The 11,664-nt window shown below is 38.9% G+C and overlaps 1 protein-coding gene across 1 annotated transcript; it reads left to right on the top strand.

The window, feature by feature from the left end:
* Positions 1-4,140: 4,140 nt before the first annotated feature.
* On the top strand, positions 4,141-10,969 carry si:dkeyp-13a3.10 (uncharacterized). The gene is made up of 6 exons (XM_015956937.3): positions 4,141-4,351; positions 7,238-7,420; positions 7,511-7,762; positions 7,847-7,945; positions 10,245-10,262; positions 10,567-10,969. The coding sequence occupies exons 1-6, from the start codon at positions 4,243-4,245 to the stop codon at positions 10,644-10,646; spliced, it is 741 nt and encodes a 246-aa protein (XP_015812423.3). The 5' UTR covers positions 4,141-4,242; the 3' UTR covers positions 10,647-10,969.
* The last annotated feature ends 695 nt before the right edge of the window (positions 10,970-11,664 follow it).

The raw sequence follows: 11,664 nt of genomic DNA on the forward strand, positions 1-11,664 counted from the left end.
AGTTATTCAAATGTATTGCAATGCTTACTATGTGAAGTGCCTTGAGACGACTCTTGCCCTGATTTGGCGCTCTATAAATAAACTTGAATTGAATTGAAATAGCCCAATGTGTTATGATTTAAAATATCTGTGAGATACTGGGACTAAATGTACACTACCAAGAAGATCACAAGAACATCAAAGAATTCATGGATTTAACCATTTTGCATAAATGTTTGCATCCTCAAACATATTTTAGTTTAACTAAATGTCTGATCATTTGAATGAAACGTGCTGACTTAAATAATTTTATTGTCTGTTTTAGCAAAACTAATATACATTCTAACATATGGTTTACAGCTTATAAAAACCCTAAAATAAAAATCTCAGACAGTTAAAATATTGTTTAAAGGTTTAATAGGCTCAAAGTGTGACATTCAGCCAATTGATCCAAAACACATGCAAATGGTTCCAAAGGCTTTAAATGGTCACTCAGTTGGAGTGAAATACTGAAATAAATGGACTTTTGCACTATATTCATAATAAATATAATGTGGGGGCTGTTGCTTTGCAGCAAGAAGGTCCTGGGTTGATATCCTGGCCTGTGGTCTCTCTGCAAGGAGCCTGCATGGTCTCCTTGTGCACGTGTGGGCTCTCCTCAGGTACCCCAGTTTCCCACCACATTACAAAAACACGACTATCAGGTTAATTGGTCTGTCTAAAATTGTCCTAAGGTGTGTGTGCTTCATTGTCTGTCCTGTATGTCTTTGTGTTTCCCTGCGATGGACTGGCAACCTGTCCAGGGTGTACCCTGCCTGCCTACCTGCCCACCGACTGCCGGAGGCTGGCTCCAGCCCCCTTAAAACCCTGCATGGACCAGTGGGCTCAGATAATGGATGGATGGATATATAATGTGGCAGGTTCTACACTCACTGGCCACTTTATTTACATCTGTCAAACTGCTCGTTAACACAAATTACTAATCAGCCATTCACATGGGGGCAACTCAGTGCATTTAGGCATGTTGACATGTTTAAGATGATGTGCTGCAGTTCAAACCAAGCTTCCGAATGGGGAAGAAAGGAGATTTCATTGATTTGGAGCGTGGCATGATTGTTGGTGCCAGCTGGGCTGGTCTGAGTATTTCAGGAACTGCTGATCTTCTGGGATTGTCACACACAAACATCTTTAGGGTTTACAGAGAATGGTCCAAAACAGGAAAAACATCCAGTGAGCGACAGTTCTGTGGGTGAAAATAAATTGTTGATGTCAGAGGTCAGAGGAGAAAGGCCAGACTAGTTTAAGCTGATAGAACAACAACATTAACTCAAATGACCACTCGTTACAACCAAGGTATGCAGAGCATCTCTGAACGCACAACACGTTGAACCTTGAGGCAGATGGGCTACAACAGCAGATTTCCACACCAGGTGCCACTCCTGTCAGCTAAGAACAGGAATCTGAGGCTATAATTCACTCAGGTTCACCAAAACTAAACAATAAAAGATTGGAAAAATGTTTCCTGGTTTGATGAGTCTTGATTTCCGCTGCGATATTCGGATGGTAGGGTCACAATTTGGCATCAACAACATGAAAGTCTGGATCCATGCTATCATTTCAATATGGACCAAAATCTTTAAAGAAAGTTTCCAGTATTTTGTTGAATGTATGCCACGAAGGATTAAGACAGTTCTGAAGACAAAAGGGTGTCCAAGCTTGTACTAGCAAGGTGTACCCAATTAAGTGGCCAGTGAGTGTAGATAAAAGCACTAATCTGCCATCTGCATGTTTTAAAGCCACAAATGGTTTGATGCAGCAATAATCTATAATAGGTTTTCATTTTCTGAGTAACAAAAATGTCCAAATGATTGAAGCCCCTCTTCCTTGTTTGACTTTATCAACAAACTTGGTGCAAAACGAAGGAAGGAAATGTGGGTTACTCTGATAACATCTCTTTTAGTAAACACTCCTAGATGACTTCATGTTGATGTTGATAAAACTTGAAGCAGATGAACTTGGCAAAGCCTTCAAATCAATGCTTGATAAACACACCAGATTATCAAACAGTTACAGTCTTATGTTAGCCACAGCCCTGAATCAAAGCACAACCAGTGCTATCAACAAACAGAACATCATGTGTTGTTTTGCACTGAAGATGTTTGTGCTCTGAAAACAAGCTGCTGTATGTTTTCAGCTGCTTAAAGCCACATACGTTATCTTGATGTTTAAATTCTGTGTAGAAAAAAACAATTTATTGTGCATAATTTTTATCGAGTTGTTGTTTCCTGAGTTTCCTGATGTGTTCTGCTCTTTTAGCATCATTTGCCAGGTTTTACATTTCCTCCATCATCTCATTCATTTTTAGTTTTTGTGCACATACTTTGTCAAGTCTGTAAGCATGTCTTAAAAATCTGCTTTGACACATTATTCAACAGTCAAGTGATGGTTTTTGACTCAGACTTAATCCCAAATGAAAAAAAAACCTTACCATACTTCTTTAATTCCTAATCCAGCAGGTTAATGCCCTGTGTTGAGTCTGTCTGCATCATGTGCACCAATTAAAGTGATTAAGATAATGTGAGATTAAACACACAGTATGCAAAAAAGTGTTTAAATAAAGCTTTTATAAATTAACTGATGCATAACCCAGATAGCCTCCTAAACGCTTCTTTTGAGCTCTGCGACAGTCTGTTTATCCAGTCACTTCACATCTGCGTGCCTTCCATTTTTAGAGCACGTCTGCACAGGATCGAGTGCAAAAGATCGGCGTAGTTCCAAATAACTCTTTTAGTTTGACATGGCTGTTTATAATGTTTCACTTGCCTGGATTTTGTTTTTAACATCAGCGTAGCTAAGAACAGCTGCAAGGATATACTGCAGATACTTGTTTAAAACGTGTGTGTTTACATGTATGATTAAAAAAAGTGATTATTATTATTTTGAACTTGGCATGTGTTTTTGCATGTATAGACAGCAAGAAAACACAAGATATGTCAGCCTGGATGGAAGTGGAATACAAACCCAGCAGTGAATAAATATTTATAGGAGCTCAGGCCACTCAGTTGTTCAGTTTACGAAATAAATTCACTTTAAAATTAACAGAAAAATTTATAAACGTTTTGCTTCTTTCTGTCCCCTTTTCAGTTGGTTTTAGTAATTTAGTTTTGTATATTGATTTTAATGTGAATATATGAAATAATATGGAAAAATAAATAAATAAGTAAAGAAATAAATACTGATTTGTGGGGGCGAACAGGCAAGAAAACAGGAACAAATACATGCATCAGAGTTAAACTAATGTTGCAAAGGCATTTATTTCCAACTACTGGGCAAATCTTAAATAACCTGAAATTATTGTCAATTTAAAATAATTGAAGAGATAATTGGTTTTGATCAGACTTAAAGTTTTGCACATTCTGATGTTAAAAACATGAAAATGGAGGGTAGCCCATGTGATTGTGCAGGTTTTGGGACTCTGTGAGAAAGGAGAACTTGCACATCTGTGCCACAATAAAGACAAGTAATGAGTCACTCTAGCTTGTGTAAAAGTGTCCAGATAAACTCAGATTTCAGCATAGACCTGTTATCATTACACCTCTGCTGTATTCCAACATCTGAATTTGCATCAGTAAATAGAGGAAGTTTTACTTTGTTTAAACAAAAGGGAGGGTTTAGCCTCTCAATGCAAAAGTTAATTTATTAGATGTGTGATTATGGGCTTAGTTCTGCAGTACAAAGAAGGCTCTGTTCTGCATGTTTTACCTACATCACATGGCTCTGTGATAAATAGAATAAATGTAGCTGTTAAATTCACACGAAATAGTGGATGTTTGGACTAGCTTGGTGCCATTTCCCCTAATTTTGTCTGCACAGATTAAACGCCAGTTTTGACTAATGTGGAAATTATTGTCTCCTGGGATTTCAAATGAAATGTCAATGAATGAATCACGACATCACGCCAGCTTGCTTTTTGTAAAAGCTTTAAATCATATTAACGTTTTGTGTTGTTCGTAGTAGAGTAGTTAAAACCTTTTCTTGCAGTTTAAGATGGGTCATAGTCCTCTCAGGTCGTACAAAAACTGCAGCCAATCAGAGGCTGCAGGAGCGCGGGTTTGAGTCATTTAAACCTTAAACGCTGCATTTCAAAGGGGGCGTGGTCAGTGTCATCGGGTTCTGCTCACTTTCAAGCAGTTTCTGTTTTCTCAGCTGGTGCACAGGACGAATCATCTGGGTTAAAACTGTCCTGTTTCTTTCCTTTTTTAGATGTTCCATGAAACTGGGCTGGATTCGAAGTGGAGGAAAATGCATTTGTATGAAGTTGTTATGTTGGCGTTGTTTCACTTCTCATCGGAGGCTGTTCCACTTCCTGTAGGTAAGAACACTTAACGCTTTTTAACGCATACAAAATAAACAATAACCAATGAATAAGTTAAATAAAGTGCTTCAGGACCTGAAGTTCAGTTAAAGATGCTTGTCGGAGAAATGCCTACATCATGAAGATTTACTTCTTTCCTCTCAAAAGACGATTTATTGGCTCAAAAAGGTACAAAACAATAGTTTTGTATATATTCACATTTATAGGATGGCTTGCCAGTGTAACAAAACAGCGTTTTTACTCATCAGTTCTAGTCGGAATGAGCTCACCTGTAAACACAGGTAGCTTTGCTGTGAACAGCAGCAGAGGACGTCCACATTCACTTTCAGTTTCACATTTGTTGCTGAAAATATAAAAATGCAAAACTGGTGTTTTTGTTCATGATCCAAGTGCATGACTCAAAATGATAAATGTAGGAGATTCAGTCGCAAAATGTGAAACTACAATTGTTTTATTTTTATTTTTTATCTGCAATTCAAGACATGCAGGTATTTGACATTTGAACTGACCTTTCTGTCTTGTTACTTTGTCAAGCAGGGGCGCCTGCAGACAATTTTGATAGGGGTGGCCAGATGGGACCAAATACATTTTTGGGGTGGCACACCAAATTGGTCCTTGTGGTAACTCTGAGAGAGTTTAGCCTGTAGCGATGAATTGCATTGCTCCTTTATTCATTTTTATTAAAAGCAGTACGTATTCAAAACATTTAACTTAAATTTTACAAACACAAACATTTCAGAAAAATACATTTCAGTTATTTAAAATGTTCTTCCAAATTTAACTCATTCATTGCCAGCGTTTCTCACCGTTTTTACTGTTTTTTTAAGAGTCACAGAACATTGCGCTCTAGGATGATGTCGATGCCAAAACAACCAAAACAATGTGGAGACTCACCTCTTAAGAATCCGAGCGTTTCCAGCATTATCCGTTCTTTCATAATCCGTTGTTGAATTGGGACCGGCAGAAGCTTTTCTGGTTCGCGCCCCACTTTTTTTACAGCAGCGGCCCAAAACGATCTCCCAACACATGGATTTTCTGCTTCCTGATCACGTGACTTGTGACGTATGCGGAAGAAAATCGGCTTTAGAGCTGAGATGTTCTCACGGTGCGGGGGCTTGTTTCGACGCCCACACAGTAAAAAAAAATGCAAGAGTACTAAAATTTCCTACTCAAGTACGAGTACCAATACTTTGATAATTTTTTTACTCAAGTACAGGTAAAAGTACTTGCCTAAATTTTTACTCAAGTAAAAGTGAAAAGTATCGTAAATAAAATGTACTCAAAGTTAAAGTTACTTAGTTACATTTTTGTCAGAGTAACGATGTCTACAACAGTGCAAAACCACAATACCAGTTCACAACACGCTTGTGTGTGTGTGTGTGTGTGTGTGTGTGTGTGCGCGCGCGCACACACACACACACACACACACACACACACACACTGCAGCATTTTAGAACCATTTGAATGACTAATTTAACAACATTGAACTGCTTTTGTAATAATTTAATCTCTTATGCTGGAGTCAAATAAAGAAACAAGCTAAATCATCACATTTCTGTGGCATCAGTAACAACTTCTGAGTTCAAACACAGGGATGGAGCAAAATGTTTACAACTGAAACAGTATCAGGATGTTTTAACTCAGAGGCCTGCAGGTCTTCTGTTTTATGAGCAGAGCGCTGAGAACCCGCTTGTTATTAGCGCAAATTGTTATTTTGCCGCTTCCGTGCGGAGCGGTAGGACCTGGCTATCCTGACATTTTTTGGGCTAATTCTACTTAGCATGGGCTAATTCTACTTAGCATGTTTATTTCAAACAAACTGGGTAAGCAAACATGCTTTTTCTTTTCGTTTCAGTTTAAAATGAGTCACGCAGCAGCTTGACACTGCAGACAGATGAGCCAGGATTCTCTGGAGGTTTCTTCCTGTTAAAAGGGAGTTTTCCTCTCCACTGTCGCTGCATGCTTGCTTAGTATGAGGATTGCTGTATAGTCGCTGACACTCGTCAGTGACTTGATGCAATTTGCTGGGTTCCTTATATAGGAAACATTATTTCTGATTGGCTTATTGAACTGTGAATTGGAATGTTTATTATGTGAAGTGCCTTGAGACGACTCTTGTCGTGATTTGGCGCGATATAAATAAACTTGAATTGAATTGAATTGAATTGAAACGCACTTCAAACACGGAACAGAGTCTGGCTACCGAACCGAGCAGAATTCTGATGACGTAACACCGGTGCACGAAGGTGTGGGTTCCAACCCACAGGAGAGGAGGGAGAGAGGAGGTAAACGGCGAGTGGATCACAGGGACTGAACTGATGTTTTTGAGCTAATGTGTACCCCCCCACACACACACACACAGTTTAGACACGGCGCTCATGCAGGTGTCTCCTTCTGTTCCGACGCTGCGACATGCAATATTTTTTTATATATTAAGCCTATAATTTATTTTTACTCAATCACGGATATGATTTAAAATGTGGTGAATTACAATTCTTTTTAAAAAACCTACTCAAGTAAAACTAAAAGTACAGCTTTTAAAAATGACTTAAAGTAGAAATATACAAAAAAGCTACTCAATTACATCAACGTGAGTAGATGTAATTTGTTACTGTCCACCTCTGGTATTCCGATTATTTCTTCTTATTAATTGTTTAATTTTTATTTTGTTTTACAATTATATCTTGAATAAACAAGATCAATATATGGTTTTACTGAACATTAATATGATTTATTAACACTGACTTTTCCTGGGGGGGGGGGGGGGGAGCACTTTTCTAGGGGTGCCTATGGCCACCCTTGGTCACCTCTTGGGGGCGCCCCTGATGTCAAGATGTATCTTTTGTAAGACCTGACCTTGTTTTTCCCCCTGACTCGTATCAGAAGCCATCATAGTTCAGATCCAGCAGAGGGGAGTGGTTGGAGATCAGCATGTCACTGAACACGTTCTTCTGAATGGAGTTTCTCTCAGAAGTCCTACCCAGGAGGTCAAAAACATTCTTAAAACCTTGTCCGCTGGTCCTCTCCTTCCAGCTACAACCACTTTTAACCAGATTTCAGCTCTAAGTAAGACAGACATCTTGTTCTAATGGTGAATGCACAAATAAAACATGAAGTCTAATTAAATCTCTTCTATTATTAACCCTTTCCCCTTAGAGAACCACACCATCATTCGGTCTCGGGACTGCATAAAGGAGGGGACTTTGTTCCACTTTTCCGATCATGTTTTCTGTGATGGAAAGGTCTGTCTGACCCTAGAACACAACAACACGTGGACGGCCCACATACCACAAGCAGAGGCCCTTAAAGTGGTGTTGGACCAGCAGCTAACTGGAGCTGAGGGGACCAGCCTCTGGGAAGGGTGCATCCAGCTCATGAAAGAACTGAAGCTGTCAGGGGAACAGTCAGGTGGGACTTTTATTAGGTTTTTTTTTTTTTATTTAATATTCATGCTCAGAAATCAGAAATAATCTCTTTTTGTTGTTGTTACAGTTTCACCATTTGCTTTGAATCCAGTTCTGGTTCCAGTTTTGGCTATCCTGACATTTTTTGGGCTAATTCTACTTAGCATGTTTGTTTCAAACAAACTGGGTAAGCAAACATTCTTTTTCTTTTTGTTTCAGTTTAAAATGAGTCACGCAGCAGCTTGACACTGCAGATAGATGGCCTGAACGATAATTTTCTAAACATAGGAACAGAGGTGGAAAGAGTAATGTCCTACTTAAGTACGAGTACCAATACTTTGATCATTTTTACTCAAGTACAAGTAAAAGTATTTGCCTACATTTTCACTTAAGTAAAAGTAAAAAGTATCGTAAATTAAACGTACACAAAGTAAAAGTTACTTAGTTGCATTTTGTCAGCGTAAGGATGGCTACATCTAAGTAGTGCAAAATCACAACGCCAGTTCACAATTCGCTTGTGTGTGTGCGTGTGCGCGCACACACACATACACACACACACACAGTTTGATGGAGCGATTTCTATCCAATCAGTGAGAACAGGACGTGCATATTGATTGGATGAGGTTTTTCAACGATTGTAAGTTTCAATTGTGACTAAAATTATTCTTTATTTTGAGGAAAAACAAAAATTTTTTAGATGCCATCAGCATGTGGGGTATCTCAATGTTTTCTTGACAAAACTCTAACATGAGACTGTGCTCTAACCTGTCACATAACATAACAAGCCAAATGAAATTCAAACATTTCAAATGGACCATATGACAGCTGCTAACGTTGGCCCTGCCCTACTTTACCTCTACAGCACAGTTACTTTATTCGTGTCCATCCTAGAGCTCCTCTCTGACCTTCATGCTTAATTAGAGCAGCTGATTTTTAAAGTAAGCAGAGTTCATCCTTGGTAGTGGGTTCACTCACTCATTTAACCCTTCACCACTGAAATCAGTTTGTTCATTCCAATCCTCCTAAATAATCCTCCAGTCATCCAACTGGAATCCTTAAGGGTCCCAAAACATCCGTCAGAATAGGCTTTGGGAGCCCAGGTGTTACTGGAGCTAACTGTGTCTCCTCACCAGAGTGAGCCTCCAAACTGTGAAGGTTGGTCTCCAAACATGAACTTTAAATTTATGCATTTATCTCCTCTTGTAAAACTTTAACATGTTTTAAAAGGCTTGTATCATGATATGTTACACCTCCCAGACCAAAGATAGGTCCAATATAAGACAAAATATTATTGTGGACACTATTGAGACACCATTTATGAAATAGAAGTTATTTTTGTTCACCTTTACTTCAACCAAGAAATAAGATGCATAGATTTGATGAAACCACATTGTCTCATGCAGTCATATGTGACACACACACACACACACACACACACACACACACACACACACACACACACACACACACACACACACACACACACACACACACACACACACACACACACACACACACACACACACTGCAGCATGTTAGAATCTTTTGAATGACTAATTTAACTACATTCAACTGCTTTTGTAATAATTTAATCTCTTATTCTGGAGTAAAATAAAGAAACCAGCTAAATCATCACAGATCTGTGGCATCAAGAAGCAACTTGTGAGTTCAAACCTACAGTCTATGGTTCAAACACAGGGATGGAGCTCAATGTTTACACCTGAACAGTATCAGGATGTTTTAACTCACAGAGGCCTGCAGGTCTTCTCTTTTATGAGCAAAGCGCTGGAAATCCACGAGCGCTAAACGTTACTTTGCTGCTTCCGTGCGGGGCGGTAGGGAAACACATTTCAAACACTGAACCGAGTCTGGTAACCGAACCGAGCAGAATTCTGATGACGTCACACCGGTGTGCGAAGGTGCGGGTTCCAACCCACAGGAGAGGAGGGAGAGAGGAGGTAAACAGCGAGTGGATCACAGGGACTGAACTGATGTTTTTGAGCAAAACTACGGTAAAAATGGCTGTTTGTCCTACACCCCCCCACCCCCTTCTGGTTTAGACGCGGCGCTCACGCAGGTGTCTCATTCTGTTCCGATGCCGCTACACATAATAGTTTTAATTTATTATGCCTACAATTTATTTTTTACTCCGTAACGGATATGATTTAAAATGTAGCGAATTATAATTCTTTTAAAAAACATACTCAAGTAAAAGTAAAAGTACAGATTTTAAAAACGACGTAAAAAGTATAAATACCGTACACATAAAAGCTACTCAATTACAGTAACGTGAGTAAATGTATTTCGTTACTTTCCATCTCTGCATAGGAGCATGATCAAGATGTTACCTCATTTTCAACTCTGGCTTTCATGACTTTTTTTCTCCCTAAAGTACACCATGGCCTATTTTCCGCCCATGCTCTATTGCAATGTTGTTGTTTTTTGTACTTGATGGAAATGTAAAGTCATGTGTTTTCTCTGTTTAGGTTCCAGACACCCTGGAGGTAAGAATCACAACATCCCTTTTGTTTTCACTCTTGCTTTTAAACATTTCTCAGCTGATGTTCTTCGGAGAATATAGATTCAAAAAGTTAAGATCTCAAATGCACATAGCATTTGAGTCATTATGTTTTACCAGATGTTTGTGGGTCAGTCATGTGGTTTTAGTCCATTTTATGTTCCAACTTGATCTCCTGATTATACGTGAAAGCACAGCCTTCATTATGACATCGCAACAACTTGAGAACTGTGCATGGTTTGTTCTCGGGGAAGTCTATGAAAATGAAGGGCTCTTTTATGTCGTTGCAGGTGTCATCGGTTCTGTTATCCATTATCCCAAGGACGTGGACACTGTGGAGTTAAAGAGCCGTGGTTACAGCTTATTGTGATTCAAAGTGCAATCTTGTGCTTAGAAATTCATGTCTGCTTATTGATGTAACCATATACTCTGTGTGGTCAGTGCTGAACCATAAAACCAACATATTAAAGGAGTTTTGCGAGCTTTCTGCAGCCTTATGAAACACGTTTACAGTGATGTTCTGTTTGTTCTGATATCTTTCCAGAAAAAGGGTTTTGAGGTGGTTGACGAATGTTTCCCTGAGTGTGAAGTGGTGTAAATAAGGAAAGGTTGCTTCAGCCTAAACTGGTCAAAACACTAAGTTGTTTATAATGTTTGAAATCATGTAACATAGTCTAATAAACCATCTTATTGTCTTACAGAAATGCTCAGTGCTGGCTCTTTGTACAGAAAATGCTATAATCTTAAACTTTTATGGACTTTTTATAGACAAATGTTTAAACGGCAAGCTATGCTGTTGAAGGAGTTTACTACAGTATAAGAAGTGAGCCCGGAGAAAGATTTTTTTTCTGATAGACTGTCTGAATTGGTTCTGTATGAATGTGAATTCAATCCAGAGCTGTTGGCATCATTATTTCCTCCTTTTTTGTGTTTAATGTGCACAGACTCACTTCTGTAGCATGTTCCTCTTTTGTACATTGTCTAAGCAAAATGGAATATACATTTTCTACAAAAAAGTAAATTTGTCTGCAATTTTCTTAATTATTGTGGGTTTTTTCTTGTACAAAATGATAATAATAAAAACAAAACACTTTCCCTCTTATCTTAATATCAAATCCCTGTGCAATGTTCTTTTAACCCTCCCACTGTCTTTATGGGTATGACCCCGCGAGGAAAGTTGACCATTGAGCAGGATTGATGGTTTATCCCTTGAGTTCAATGTGGCAGGGGTGAGGTGGTGCTCACTCCTCACCCCTGCCACATGGACCCAAGGAATAAACTATCAACCCTGCTCCATAGTCAACTTTCCTCACGGGGTCATACCCATTAGGACAGTGGGAGGGTTAAATCCTTTTTGGGTTTTGTGAAGCATTCTGTGATTTTTTTTT

The sequence above is a fragment of the Nothobranchius furzeri genome, chromosome 11 (genome assembly GCF_043380555.1).
Source record: "Nothobranchius furzeri strain GRZ-AD chromosome 11, NfurGRZ-RIMD1, whole genome shotgun sequence".
NCBI lineage: Eukaryota > Metazoa > Chordata > Actinopteri > Cyprinodontiformes > Nothobranchiidae > Nothobranchius > Nothobranchius furzeri.

What these genes read in the sequence shown, in the direction of transcription:
- si:dkeyp-13a3.10 (XM_015956937.3), top strand. Translation starts at nt 4,243, where the DNA reads ATGTTCCATGAAACTGGGCTGGATTCGAAGTGGAGGAAAATGCATTTG. An exon ending in GGCTGTTCCACTTCCTGTAG is followed by an intron (nt 4,352 to 7,237) that starts GTAAGAACACTT and finishes GACTCGTATCAG; the next exon opens with AAGCCATCATAGTTCAGATC. An exon ending in GCTGTCAGGGGAACAGTCAG is followed by an intron (nt 7,763 to 7,846) that starts GTGGGACTTTTA and finishes TTGTTGTTACAG; the next exon opens with TTTCACCATTTGCTTTGAAT.